The 14,985-nt window shown below is 49.3% G+C and overlaps 4 protein-coding genes across 4 annotated transcripts; 3 read left to right on the forward strand and 1 right to left on the reverse strand.

Annotated features, from left to right (window-relative positions):
- Window positions 1-514: 514 nt before the first annotated feature.
- On the forward strand, window positions 515-3,352 carry UCRPA7_8799 (putative oligopeptide transporter 2 protein; the record flags this gene model as incomplete). Its single annotated transcript, XM_007921309.1, has 5 exons — window positions 515-523; window positions 583-737; window positions 790-950; window positions 1,006-2,645; window positions 2,696-3,352. The coding sequence occupies 5 exons, from the start codon at window positions 515-517 to the stop codon at window positions 3,350-3,352; spliced, it is 2,622 nt and encodes an 873-aa protein (XP_007919500.1).
- Window positions 3,353-8,287: 4,935 nt separating this feature from the next.
- On the reverse strand, window positions 8,288-8,707 carry UCRPA7_8800 (hypothetical protein; the record flags this gene model as incomplete). The annotated part of the gene is made up of 1 exon (XM_007921310.1): window positions 8,288-8,707. One exon carries the CDS (start codon window positions 8,705-8,707, stop codon window positions 8,288-8,290), a length of 420 nt encoding a protein of 139 aa, XP_007919501.1.
- Window positions 8,708-9,686: 979 nt separating this feature from the next.
- On the forward strand, window positions 9,687-11,458 carry UCRPA7_8801 (putative alkaline phosphatase protein; the record flags this gene model as incomplete). The annotated part of the gene is made up of 5 exons (XM_007921311.1): window positions 9,687-9,893; window positions 9,977-10,076; window positions 10,127-10,243; window positions 10,296-10,580; window positions 10,656-11,458. The coding sequence occupies 5 exons, from the start codon at window positions 9,687-9,689 to the stop codon at window positions 11,456-11,458; spliced, it is 1,512 nt and encodes a 503-aa protein (XP_007919502.1).
- A 2,296-nt stretch (window positions 11,459-13,754) lies between these two features.
- Window positions 13,755-14,249, forward strand: UCRPA7_8802 (putative aldo-keto reductase protein; the record flags this gene model as incomplete). The annotated part of the gene is made up of 2 exons (XM_007921312.1): window positions 13,755-13,829; window positions 14,109-14,249. 2 exons carry the CDS (start codon window positions 13,755-13,757, stop codon window positions 14,247-14,249), a joined length of 216 nt encoding a protein of 71 aa, XP_007919503.1.
- Window positions 14,250-14,985: the final 736 nt, after the last annotated feature.

Here is a 14,985-nt window from a genome sequence, read left to right on the forward strand (position 1 = left end):
GTCTGACATGATGATGAATGGACTGGGTGATGAAACAGAGCTTGGGATGCTATCATGCCCAGATATCCAAGACATGCCCAGTTTCGCTAGCCCGCAACTGGCTGTCATATCAGGTCTCCTCACCACCAGCCCTGCCCGATTGATACCCGGCTGCTACCTCAATGCAGAAGGTGTGAGGTCCAAGGCGACCCCCGACCATCGAAGCTTTCTTGGCCTTCAGACGCTTCGTACATTTCAGGGTGGTCGGCGCATACGGATACTCAGCCAGTCAGAATAGTCTTGACGACATTCCTGAAGTGCAACATGGCCACCATCGCGATGATCTTATCCTACACCCCAATTGGAAGGCGACGGATCAGCAAGTGGAGTACTGTAAATGGGTTGCGCATTTGATTTCCGCCTCTGCACATCTCAGGACCCTGCAGTCCGGCCAGAGCGGCATGCTGCGCTCCATGGTACGACGGTAACAAGCCCTGGTACTCCACTGGGCCGTGAAACTTTATTAAACCCCTCGATGCTCCTCGTGAGCCGAAAATTGTGGTACCCTCAATCTCTTGTTCATCTAATTGACTCGGATCACAGCCTGTGAACATCATGTCTAAGGTTGAAGAGATCAAGAGCACCGAGGCGCCCCCTAGTCCGCCAGCTGGGGGCGTCTTGGATGAGAAAACGCCTTATCAACAGCATGACCATGACCGCCACAATGACCAGCTTCCCAGCAACGAGACAGTGGAGAAGTAAGTAGTGCTGCTCAGTAAAAATTTTGAGCTGGGACTGACACCAAATCAGTGATTTTAACGTCACAGATCTTGATCTCAAGGAGGCCCAGGAGCTCGCCGGTCGCATGAGTTTGGAAGAGGTTCGAGCTCTTATGAGCAATGTTTTGAAGATCCACGAAGATGACCCCAACTTTCCATTTGCGATCATCCAGAGAATCAAGACATTCCTTGGTATGTAGCATTGTACATTTCCCCTTTCCGTTCTTCGAAGCTTACGGCCTATTAGGTAATGATAGTGTGTTTGAAAATCCGGAGAAGTATGAAGACCTCATCTACGAGATGAAGCTCGAAGCTGCATTGATTACCAACAACAGTCCGTACTCTGAGGTGCGAGCTGTCGTCGACAATCATGATGACCCAAGCGTCCCATGCTCTACAATTCGAGCCTGGATCATTGGACTCGGCTTTTCTATTCTACTTGGCTTTATCAATCAGCTTTTCTCTATTCGGCAGCCCTCTATCACCATTTTGGCCAACGTTGCCCAGTTACTGTCATTCCCTATCGGCAAGGCAATGGAGAAAACTCTACCGGATTGGGGTTTCACCTTGTTCGGCACCCGCCACAGCCTGAACCCTGGCACCTTCTCGAAGAAGGAGCATATGTTGATCACCATTATGGCCAATGTTGCTTACCAGACCCCCTACACAAATAACATCATTTGGTCGCAGTATCTCCCGCAATACTTCAACCAGTCTTACGCTGGCCAGTTTGGCTACCAAATCCTAATCGCTCTGTCCACCAACTTGATCGGTTATGGTTTGGCTGGCTTGACTCGCCGCTTTCTGGTGTATCCGGCATACTGCGTGTGGCCTGCTTCCCTGGTCACCATTGCTTTGAATGCAGCCTTCCACACAGAGACTAATTTGGCGGTTGAGGGTCCATTCCGGTCCTTCTGGAGGGTCTCTCGTCTGAAGTTCTTCCTATTTGGCTTTGCGGCTATGTTCGTGTACTTCTGGTTCCCTAACTACATCTTCCAGGCCCTTAGTCTTTTCTCTTGGATGACTTGGATCGCGCCGAAGAATCAACATCTTACCAACATCACTGGTTTCGCGAATGGCCTTGGTCTCAACCCGTGGCCTACTTTTGATTGGAATATCTTATTGTTCGACAACACTGACCCTCTCATGATCCCATTCTTCTCGACCCTGAACAAGGTCATCGGCGCGTTCTTCTCTTTCTTCACAATTATCGGTCTATACTACACCAACACATATTGGACAGGATACTTGCCCATCAACTCGAACCGTGTCTTTGATAACACAGGCCAACTGTACAATATCTCACGAGCAATTGATAGCAGAGGTATCTTCGACGCTGAGAAGTATGAAGATTACTCGCCAGCCTACCTCGCAGCTGGAAACCTCTCTGTTTACCTCTTCTTCTTCGGTGTATACCCTGCTACTCTGGTATATGCCTACCTCTATCATCGGTATGAGATTGTCACGGGCTTTAAGAACCTCATCAACAGCTTCCGCAAGAAGAAGGATACAGAGATTGGCCAGTATCAAGATGTCCACAATCGCCTTATGGCCAAATACCCAGAGGTTCCCGAGTGGCACTACCTGATTGTTGTGGTTTTGGCCATCGCTTTCGGCATTGGCGGTATCGCTGGTTGGGAGACATACACCACACCTGGTGTCGTGTTTTACGGTATCATTCTTTGCTTGATTTTTGTTGTCCCTGTTGGCATAATCAAGGCTATGACTGGTATCGAGATCACATTAAATGTGTTGGCTGAGTTCATTGGAGGATCTTGGGTGGAGGGTAACGCCCTCGCGATGAACTATTTCAAGTCGTTCGGCTACGTGACTTGTGCCCATGCTGTGTGGTTCGCCAACGACCTGAAGCTGGCCCATTACATCAAGGTTTGTTTGCCTTGTCAGGACTTTAGAGAAGAAAGCTAATATCCCATAAGATTCCGCCCCGTCAGACATTCTGGGCACAAATGATCGCCACGATTGTGTCCACCTTCGTGTGCACTGGCGTGTTGAACTTTCAGATGAATCAAATTGAGGGCGTATGCACACAACACGCGGCAAATCACTTCACCTGCCCCGGCATCAACACCTTCTTTACCGCTGCCGTGCTTTGGGGCACCATCGGCCCGAAGAAAGTCTTCGGTGCTGGTGGCCAGTACACCGCGTTGCTTGTGGGTTTCCCGCTTGGTGCGATCCTCCCTATTGTCTTCTGGGCCCTCCAACGCCGCTACAAGAACGTGCGCTGGCTGCGGCAGATGCATCCCGTTGCTATGCTGTACGGCGCCTTGACGTGGGCCCCGTATAACCTTAGCTACATGATACCCGCCTTGCCGATCGCGTGGTTCTCCTGGGTCTACACGAAGAACCGCTACCTTGGCTTCTGGTCTAAGTACAACTTCGTGCTGTCAGCCGCATTCAGCTCAGGAATCGCAATTGCCGCCATCATCATCTTCTTCTCGCTCCAGTGGGCCGAGATCAGCATCGACTGGTGGGGCAACAATGTTGTCAGCCAGGGCTGTGAAGGTGATGCTTGCACTTTGAAGACTCTCGCCGATGGAGAGTTCTTTGGTCCCGGCCCTGGCCACTTCCACTAAATCCGTACTGATGACGGAGTCCTGATGATATTTGAAACCGAATCGCATACATCAATCATAGGATTGTTCATGCTTGTTAGCAACACTGTTGAAACTCCTGCTTAGGAAAGAAAGCTTAGTCTAGTCGTTCGATCTACCTGACTGACATCAATACACTCACTTCGCATCATTGAGCTGACTATGATAATTTACAACGCGTGATTTTCCAGGATTCGCAATCTCTTGCCAAATTTGAACCTGTTCCCACACCAGCTCCACCAATTGTAGCTTGTATCCTAGACATACCCGATGAGAGCTGAAGGAATTGTCTCTGATAGTTGGTGTATGCGTCAGCATTTATATCTTCTACAGCGAGCAACTACCCACATGATATCAAAATCACCAATCACTTCAGCTATATTGAATTAAACCCGGAATTACTTCAGCTCTAGATGATTCGCGGGTTCCGCAAGGCGGCCGCAGATTCAGCAGCCGCGGAGCAGTAGCGGAGCAAAGCCCACTGGTCAGCCACAAATGCTCCAAAAGAGCACTGGCCATACATCCCGATGGAAGAGCGAATTCAGATGGAGCAGAACACCTGCTCTTCTTTGGGGGCGTGGGGCGGCCGCACGGTCGACTTGAGTAACAGTGCCCGGCGTCTCGGCGGGAGAGTGCGGGAGGTACGGCGTCTGCCGGCGGTTGGCTGATGAGGTCAGCGGCTCATCTCGCAGTGTCATAGTTGGTTGGCATTAGAGTCGGCAAGCGGCCGCTCCTAGGTCCCAGTGTGCCGGTAAAGGGGTGTCTAGCTGTGCATGTTGATGCAGACTCCATATGATGCTCTAGAGATTCATCATGGCTTTATATGAAGTTTATACGTGTCAACTATTATTTAAGCAGAGGATGCAGCCCTATCGGCAGATGCCAACTGCAGTAGCAGACAAGGACTAATGCTTCTGATGCTAGCATGGCAAACACTTCCGTTCATTCTGCGACTGGTTTCGCAAGGGAGATTGTTGCTGTGCAACACTTCTGTGCTAACCCTCAATGTGGTCGAGATGGGCTGCTGCCATGCGATCATTGCTATATGCTTGCAGTCTGTTCGACCTTACTCAACCTTTTGATCTATTTGACTAATGCAAATTTATAGTATTGTAGTAACAATTGTCGAATCGAGCATCGTCGAGACCATGACAAGGACTGCAAATCACCCCTTTTCAATCGAAACTGGCAGCCTTCATGGGTTTTGGAGAAGCGCCTTCCTACGTTTGTTTCCAAGTCCAACGAACCTGGACTTACGGAATCCTTTGGTACATTGAAATACTTGTGGGGCAATACTCCAGCAATTGATGTCATCAAGCTGGGCGCGAATGAAGGAGAGAGTTATGAAGAGGCTTTGAGTATTCTATTTGCAGGTGAGGCATTCCATGATTTTACGGGTGATACTTTAGTCATATCTTGGTGTCTAAGTATATTACAGCGTCTGGAGACATACGAAACCTCGTTATGTCGATCGTTCATCTACCTGATGATTACGAAAGTCGCATCGAAGTGGTGGTTAACGACCTTGACTTCGATGTGGTGGCCCGAAACATTATCTTACTTCTCACTTTTCTGGTGCTCAACGATCCCTCAGAGGCTGCGGAATATACCCTTCATCTCTGGTACTCTGCGATGGTCACAAATCACTGCCTAACCTTTCTCCAAACAAGACTGAAGCCGATGATACAAGAAGTTTGTGATAAAATTGCCAAGAAAGCACGAACGACTCTCCTGGGCAAGACCTGGAGCTTCGGAAGCCGGGGAGCTCTGCGAGTCGTCTTGACTAAAGAGAAATGGGATGCCTTGCTTGGGTTCCTTGTCGTACCAGCTGGCTTATCTCAGGATAAAGCGCAAGAGCTAAGGAAAAAAATTGTTAATGCACCAGAAAGGCGAGACTATGTCGACAGAAGATTGCTCACAAGGCCGCCGAATTGCCGCTTGGGTACGGCAAAATTCCGCAGCGACGGCCTCCTCTTGCCGTTTGGACACCCTAGAGCAGCGCATAGTGTACCAAATCCGTAAGACTGTGATGTCCCATAAGAGAGTTGATCCGAGTTAACATTAAGCAATCAGTACATTCTTCCAAACCGCTGACAAATGGCCAATGATGGACAGTGCCGACCCGACTGATGGCTGGACTCTGAGTACAGTGACCTCCGTCGATGTTGGTCCAACGAGAAACGATTATTATGGCAAATTACATTACTACCTGTTGCACTTGTTCAAAATATTTCACAAACGTCTGCGATCGAAATCATTTCATCTGGAGGCCCTGCAGATCGATGCGCGATTGCTCCCAAATCACTACCCGGAAAAGAAATTTGATCGTATTGATGTACGATTGCTCTTATTTTTTTCGGGGTTGCATGAATAATGCTGATTTTTACTCAATAGGTCTCCAATGTATCTGACACATCCTACGTTGGCCTTCAATCCATCCTCAAGTCGCTTGGACCCATGTTGAAGAGTCCTTTGCAGAACCCCCATGCCACATTAATTACTCTATTTTTGAACGCTGTACCGGAGATGATCCATCGCTCCTGCTCCGGACACGGAGGGAATGGGTGCTACCCTGGGGATGACCTGGAGAAGTACGAGGCGCAATCCGAGGAGTTGGCTCATAAGTTGAATAAAGTCATGAGCTTTATGCCTGATCTGAAGTTCCAGAGCACAACACCACGAGATCCCGACTTTATGAGACTGCTAACGGCACGGGAACTAGTCCAAGATGTGGATTTACATTTTGAAAAGTGAGTACGACACGTCTTCTTTAGTGACACAGACCTCAGCCCCTAGCAGAGCGTAAAAATGATTGAATCATAGCTATATGAAGGTCTATGACTTCACTGGTGTGGGAATCGAGGCAGGCGTGCAGATAAAGGCGGATCATACTATCATCGATCCGTGGCCAATGAGATTTGGTGCATCAGAGCCAACTCTAGCTGCAAGAAAAGAGTTCGAGCGTCTGCTAGCTTCAGCACATACAGGACAGGAGCGATATGTCGAGTGGGAAGTGATTCGAGAGATCATGGTAGAGGATGTCCGGTAAGACGCGGGATGTCGATTTATATACTCATAAAGGCTTGGTGCCTCCTTTGGGTCATTATATATGCCTAGTGCTGGCCACTCTCTGAATAATTTCTTAGTATGATTGCTCATAACTCTTCCTTTACTGTCGGTCTTGTTTTTTTATGACCTCCTGTCCGTGCTCTTTCGATACTAGCGGCTAGTTCCTTTTGAAACGCTTCTTGTTTCTTTCGCCTTACTTCCATCTTCTTCATCTCAGCTTGGAGAGATCGGGACTCCTCGGCATACTCTTCGTCTGTCTTCTCCAGAACAGGACTATCAGGGTTGGTCCAGCTGTAGGGAACCCTTTCCGTAATTAAGTCCCTATATATTGGCTTGAATTTGGGATTCTTGGCCAACTTTGTGATCAGAACGTGGCGGCCTGCTTCGATGATGCCATCCGTGAAGATGCTGTCCCAAGCGCTCTTGAGCTCAACTTGCTCTTGTGGTATAGGTGCCCAGGCCAATGGAGTAGGGGGGTTCCGTTTCAAGTAGGACACCTTCCAATCTCGCCGCGAGCGGTACTCTGAGTATTTCTTCTCGGCTTCTGCTGCCTGTCCTGGTTCTAGGCTCAAATGAAATGCTTGGATTGCATCGCTACTATCACCCAATGCCTTGGCCCTGAGCAGAGGTGGGACGAGAGTCGTGTCAAATTCGGGGCTCCATCGCTCGGGGTGTTCGGGCGCCCTAAGCAGATCCCACCAATGATCATGCAAAGCTTTCGCGCGTGAATGCAGATCGTGTGGTTCGTCCGGGATCGCAGACCTTAAGGAGCCTCCACGGTTTGCAATAGCCATGATCACACTGTCTATTCGCGTCTCCTGCATGGCCAGCCAGGAGATATCTTGTCGTGTTTCCAGACTGCGAAGAAGATTTGAGTAGAGCGTATAGTCGTCATCCGGCAGAGAGGTGGGAAGCAATCCATCTCGAAGCGAATCTCCAATGAAGAGCACTTCACGAATCGCGTTGTGAAGCAAAGGGTCGTCCGGTAGATCCCGATAAGGATTGGTAGTTGAGAAATCGGGATATTCGCCTTCGAGGCTGATAATTCCAGCTGCGTCTAGAACATTGAGGCTGATGTCAAGCAAGAATAGAAAAGCGGCAGCACGCAAGATCCATTTCACGAAGCGATTCCCTAAAATTCGCCCGATGATGCCATGATTGCAACAGTTTCGCAGCGTAGTGAACATGCTAGAATGAATAAAGTAAAAGCCCTTAATTTGAAGTTCACGGTGTTTGATGTAAAGCCAGAGCGGTGACCTTTGAGTGAGTGAGGATGAAACAGCATTGATGGATTAAGATAGTGAAGATTAGCTTCCTAAATAATTTGGGAAAAGTAGAGCTTCGTGTGGCTGGGCTTTTGCGGCTGTAAGGCTGGTGCCCGATGTCACGCCCTTTTCACGTGTTAACAACTCGATTCCTGGCCTCGTTTTCAATCATCGCGATTCTTCTCTTCATCTCAATACAATACAATGGGGAAATCTATGAAGAGAACTACCGACCGCCGTTGTCCGTAGAGGCCTATTAGAAGAATCTTGGGATCATACTGCAATATCCATTATATAGCTATGAGACATATGCTGGATAGGTACCAGCGTGCGAGGAGCATATTATCCCTTTCAAAGCACATATGGTGGAGGTGAGGTTCTTGATTCGGGCATCTTCAACGTTACAATTGTCTGTGTGCCTAGAGAAGCCCGCCGGCAAAGTGCTGGGACCGATGCACTAGATCAAGCCTTTGTCCTCTTCTCTGCGTCATGACATATGACATAAGCTAAATACTATGCGACAAATCCGCGATTCTTCGGCTTTGTAGAAGTGCAGAAGACCAAGCATCAAGCACAGTACCAATCAGTGGCCAGCATGTTTCATGAGGCGCATCGCAACCCAAGCTGTGAAGACAGCCGTGCCGGTCCAATGATTCCAGGCAGTACCCCGCAGCTCTCCGCCGTACGTCCAGGCGATCCAGCCATCCACACACCCCGTGACGGCGGCGGCCATCGAGAAAGCTGTGACGCCGCGAGCATTGCGCGTATATTGCAGGAGGAAGTACGTGAGCCCGAATGTGATGTCGCGCGCTGCTTTGGCGTAGAGGAAAGGAGACGCGGCGCCGTAGGCGGCGGGGTGGGTCTTCTCCGGGAGCGATGGGCTCAGTGGGATGCCGAATTGCTTGTACGCTCCACTCGGGTCCGCGAATGCCATGAGGCCGACCCCGAGAAAGGCAGTACCGACGAGGTATGCAGGGATCGGAGATAAGGCGGCACTTGACATGTTGAATGGCCGGTCCCTATGCCGGTCTTGTACGCGGGTGTAGTGGCAGGAGGCGCTGCTTTCAAGGCAATGTTTGTATGTTGTTCCAGGCCAGGATTTTCCACTGTCATTTCGGCCATTGTCCGCCAGGGGTAGTTGATGACCCGGCCCTATTGTTGGCCCGCTTACTCAGCTTCTGTCTGCGTCTCACAAGACAATTAGAAGCTGTCGAATTTGAGTCTTAGACGTCGATGAGTAAACTTATTAGTGCCCTAAAGAGGAGCATTTTTTTAATGTGTAGCTTATATATCAAATGTACATGTCTCATCCTTAATAGGTGTAATTAGAAGACTGCAATTATGTGTAATAGACAAGTCCTTCGTCCAAAGAAAGCAAAATCCCAATTAGAATTGTTAAATTAGACAAAACAGTTTTCTAGAACAATGATAAACACGTTTTAGATCCCGAAGTGACGATTGGTGGCCGTTTTCCAATATGAAGAAGTAGCCAAGAAGTTCCAAGAACAGCCAAGACAGAGATCCTGGACAAGAGAGTCTTGGAACTTTCTGACATTAGAGCTACTGCGCCGCCTCTTTATGAGATTTTGAGCTTTTGCAAGTCTAACTAGACACTGTTCCCCCTCTTACCTTCTTCTAATGAAGCATGCCGCCGTCAATGCCATGCCACAAGGAGCACGTGGCTCTACCCTCCACAACGCTGCTGATGCACGAGTACGTCGCCGAGCCGCAATCCTGCCGACTAGACCTCGATTTATCTCAACGGTGGTTCGCCGAGATGAAGCTATTGATATGACCATTTCCACCTGTCCCTGGGAGCGCATCGGTCGAGCATGGGGCATGCAGTAACCGGGACCGTGTGTTACATCACAATCATGACAGCAGCCCATTTAAAGCCTTGAATCACTGCTCGCTTCTGAGATTGACATCCAGTTCAGTAGCCCACACTTGTTCTTCCCACGAAACTTCGTTCAATTGTCAAGATGCGCTCCACTATTGGAATACTCGCCATAGGCGGACTTCTGGCTCACTCTTCTTATGCGGCACCCTCAGTCAAGAACTTCATCTACATCGTTCCAGATGGATATGGTCCTGCATCGCAGACTATGGCACGGGACTATGCCTCTCTACTTGAGAATGGCCAGACGCCCGGTGCCCCAGTGAGCTACCAGCTTCCAGCTGACCAGATGGTAAGCCTCTTTCCTTCAATTCCCTCTGTTCTGGACAATCAATATCATTTCTGTTCCAACGTTACTGAGAAAGGTGGATGTAGGTAATTGGCAATGTACGCACCCTTGCTAGCAACAATCTTATCACCGATTCTGCTGCCTCTGCCACGGCCTTTGGCTGTGGTGTCAAGACATACAACAACGGTAAGACATAGCACATACTGCTTAACGAACAAACTCTAACTTTCTTTCAGCAATCGCCGTTGATGATGACGGCCAGCCGGTTGGATCAATCCTCGAGGCGGCTAAGCTTAACGGCTTGCGAACGGGACTAGTTGTGACAAGTACCATAAACCACGCAACTCCAGCATGTATGTAACTCGCGGCAATGGCGAAGCTGAGCAGCATTGATGCGGTGTCTAGGTTATGTTGCGCACGTCGCAGACCGTAACTCATATGCTAAGATTGCTGAGCATGAGATTGGCTATGGTCATCCGTTGGGACCAGCAGTTGATATCCTTATGGGAGGTGGCCGTTGCTATTTCAAGCCGCAATCCGACGAGACATCTTGTCGTTCTGACGACATTGATTTAATCTCTTTCGCCAAGGATCATGGCTACTATGTCATGCAAAATCGCTCTGCCTTTGATAATCTTGAAGGTGGCAAAGGAGATATTCCACTGCCTTTCCTTGGCCTATTCAATGATGGTAGGTCTCGCTTACCGAATCTTTATCGTTTGTAAATTGATCATGGTCGTAATACTGATTGGCGATGGCGAATAGATCAAATGAAGTATGAGATAGATCGTTCTAGGCAGCCCGAGGATGGCGAGGAGGAGCCTTCACTTCTTGAGATGGTCCAAACCTCGCTCAATGCCCTCCACCGCGCGACTAGCTGCAAGAAGAAGGGCTTCTTCCTTATGATCGAGGCATCTCGCATCGATCACGCTGGCCACGCGTCAGACCCAGCCGCTCACTTGTTTGACACGCTCATGTACAACGAGGTAATGGGTTTCGTTCGCGAGTGGATTGACGCCCATCCGGACACGATGATGATGAGTGCCGCGGACCACGAGTGTGGCGGCTTGACCCTCAGGGGCTACAACCCCCTACCACTCGGTGGTGCTACCGCCAGCACGGAAGTCTTGGCTCGCCGCTTCAGTGAGTTCTCTGGCACTGATGCTGAGAAGCGCGCTTTCTTGAAGTCGGAGATCCTACCCGCATACGGTCTGGAGGATGCCACAGATACCGAGATCAACACGCTGCTGGCTGCCAGCAGTCTATCGACTGAGATGGGTAACCTGCTAGCCAGCCGCGCCGGAGTGAATTGGAGCACTGGAGGTCACACCGCGACAGATATCACTCTCTATGGATACGGTGCAGGAGATAATGGACGAGCCATCAAGGCTGATATGGCTGGAAACTGGGACAACACCCAACTGCCGGGATATATCGAGGCCGCATTGGGGGTGAAGATCTCTGATGTGACCACAATTCTTCGTGCCAACGGTACTGGCTGGGTTGGTAAACGCGATTTCACGAAACGCGCTGACGATCACATCCACAGCCATGAGCACGCTCATTAAACCATAGTTGAATGGCCTTCAACGGGGGACAATAATGGTTTCGGTCTACTTGAACATAATCCAAATGAAAAGAATGCTCACGAGCCTCTGGGCACAATACTGTGAAGAACTAATTAGGTATGGAACTTTTGTGACAGCTAAGCTTTTTCAATCAGTGCTGGCGCGGGACCTAAGGCACTAAACGCCCAGTTCCATGTTCTAGCCCCATGCCATCGAATGAGCACTATGTCGCTAATGAGCACAGTGATGTGAAGCCAATCTCCTCTCTCAAGCGACTCTCATCCATGATGTACTTGGGGTTTTACTTGAGTCTACGATTATAGGCTTGATATCTAATCGCTAAATGGATTATCTCTGCCTGAGGTTACAGGACTTGTAAGTCCGACCTCAACGCTAACTCCGCAGCACACCGGTCCCGTGGAATGAGGCACGGTAACACTGGGCCCCGCTACAAATGTTAGCACAAGTCATGACACGCTTGTCACAGCAGTTCTTCTAATCGCCGACGTAGTTCTAGTTCTTGCTTTCCGTCAATAGATTCTCGTTTTTACGCTCTCAAATTAGGCCAATGCATCCAATAACTTAGAGCTGACCTTAACCAGGCTTCTAAACATCAAGAGCAACGATTTGAGTAAGACTATTATCAGGCCTGGATGCGTACAATTCCCAGGGCTCCCGGACGGAATCTAGTAAACATGGCATCACAATTCACGAAATATGCTGTCAAGTCAAAGGGAAGCCCTTTGGTGGCGACGTTGGCTACAAAACCCACCACCCTCGGCCCTTCGGAAGTGTTGGTTCGTGTGAAGGCTATCGCAGTCAACCCAGCTGATTGCAAGATGATCGATCAAGGTCATAGGATTACTTCATGGCCGCTTGTATCTGGGCTGGACGGTGCCGGGGTTGTCGAGGCCGTTAGTGACACCGTGAAGAACCTCACAATAGGTGATAGGGTCATCGCATTGTTTCAAGCTGGAGATCGTGGAGGTTCTTTTCAACAGTACGCTGTGGTTCAGGACTCAGTGATATCAAAACTACCTGCGGCATGGTCCTTCGAAGATGCAGCCTCATTAGGGTGAGTAAAGATTAACTATCCTCCTACCTGACTATGCTCAGTGCTGACTTATATCTTTTTTATTTTATTAGAGTGGGTTACTCGACAGCCTTAGTCGGCCTTGGAATTGGATTACAAGCTCCGCTACCTTTTTTGAAAGATGGCCCGACGACAGGCTTCACGCCATCATCCGTCCTAGTCTTAGGTGGCAGCTCAGCGGTCGGGGCTGCCACAATTCAACTCCTCCGTCTCGCATTTCCAACTTGCACCATCCTAGCTACTAGCTCACCAAAACATCATAAACACATCACTGATGATCTTGGCGCAGATATAGCACTTGATCGAAGTTCAGAGTCACTGATCGCAGAGATACAATCAGCGACAAAGAATTTGCGAGGAGTTGACGCCATAATTGATGCTGTCGGTGCTGGCAGCTCTCAACGACACATCTTCGAGGCTTTCGACCCAAGCGGGCCCAAAAGATATGCACAAGTCTGGACAGGTGACGAGGAGATCAAAGCCCCGGCCGGTGTCGACTCGGTTCTATTTAGGGGTAGAGATATGCCACGCCTACAAGGGAGCAAAAACATCATGTCCGCTTTACAAGTATTGCTCGAGGAGCAAGAGTACAAACTGCCATTGCCAGTCACCAGAGTAGGACATGGGTTCGAGGCATTAAAAAAGGCTCTGGATATGATGCGTACGGGTGTTAGTGGAGAGAAATTGGTCGTGAGCATATAGGCTAGAGCGAGCGTAAAAGGGTCTACCTGAAACGGCTCCGGCAGGAACTTGGTAGTGGATCGATGCTGGAAATGCTGCCTTCTTCCTCTTGGAATTTGTGATTGCCCAAGTTCTTCACCGCAGAGCTTGCTTCAGTGCATGAGATCTGAGATTCTGTAGAAATGATGCCGACACGGCTTCATCCGGAGTCAAAATCCAAGTTGTTTACTCGGTCGCTTTCGGAACGCCGAATAGCCTGAGCCTCCCGAATTCTAGTGGCGACCTAACTGAAGTGCAATACCTAGCGCCAATCCTTCCCGGGCCAATGCGAGTGTTAAGTCCGAAAAGGTGTACCGGCAGTGGGCGCCATGATTCCAAACAAAAGCGGGTGTTTGATAACGGCAGCACGCTAGAGTGAGGAGGCGGTGCCATTATTTGATGTAGTTCGACCTCGCGATCTTTACCTTCTGTCCGCTAGAGAACTTTGCTCTTTGGATCCTCGAAATCATCATAGTCGCAGCAATGGCCAACGAATTCACCATACGATCGGCTTACAAGCTGAAGTCTGGCTTTCAGATGCCAGTCCTTGGATATGGGGTTTGTGCCTCAAGTCATTGTGATTACCAATCGTCCATGGTTGCTAATACCGGTCGGTTTAGGTCTACAGAACGTTCGTCAGTCTAATGTGAAGTTGACTAGAGGACCCAATTAATGTAGATAGTCCTGCGGCCATTACCGAAGAGGTAACGCTGAAGGCTTTCCAAACAGGCTATCGTCATGTAAATACCTCCGAGGTTGATGGAACGCAGACCATGTCGCTCACAAAGCCAGGTTGACTCAGCTATTGCCTACAATAATGAGGTCCCATGCTCTCAGGCCATTCAGAAGTCAGGAATCCCTAGATCCGAGGTGTTCTTCACAACCAAGATCCCTCCCGGAATGATGGGATATGAAAAGACCAAGAGTGCCATTGAGACGAGTCTGAAAAATGCCGAACAGACTTACTATGACCTGTAAGGATTCCAACACTCAATAATCTAGAACTAATCTCAAGCCATATGATAGCATCTTGATCCATTGCCCGTATGGTGGTAAAGAGGCGCGACTTGGGACATGGCGAGCCCTTGTTGAGGCCCAGAAGGAGGGCATGGTACGATCTATTGGAGTGTCCAACTACGGAGTGCACCATCTGGAGGAGTTGGAGCAATACATCAAAGAGGGCGGTGGCGGCTCAATTGACGTAGGCCAATATGAGTTGCATCCATGGCTGCCTCGCCCTGATATTGTGGGCTGGCTCAAGGAGCGCAATGCAATCTTGCAAGCGTACTGCCCAGTGGTCCGCGCAGAGAAAATGAACGAGCCAGTCCTCCAGACTTTGGCTGCCAAGCACGGGAAGACACCCGCTCAGATTCTCATACGCTGGAGCTTGCAGAAAGTACGCATTGTCCGATTCTCCAATTGTTGGATAGAGACTGATAATCTATTTTAGGGCTTTGTACCCCTTCCTAAATCGGTAACACCTTCTCGAATTGAAGAGAATGCTGCAGTCTTTGACTTCCAACTCAGCGATGAGGACATGGCAACTCTGGAGTTTGATTCTTATGCCCCAATTGCTTGGGACCCTACGGTCGACCGGAGCTAAAGTCGTATTCTATATTATTACAGTTTGATACACACTGTGATGAAAAGGAAGGTGTATCCAATGTTTACTAGGCCGCTATAGAGCTTTGAACTCACCAACTTTCGGGGGAAA

Source organism: Phaeoacremonium minimum (assembly GCF_000392275.1).
Source record: "Phaeoacremonium minimum UCRPA7 unplaced genomic scaffold PA7_03_scaffold_610, whole genome shotgun sequence".
Classification (NCBI taxonomy): Eukaryota; Fungi; Ascomycota; class Sordariomycetes; order Togniniales; family Togniniaceae; genus Phaeoacremonium; species Phaeoacremonium minimum.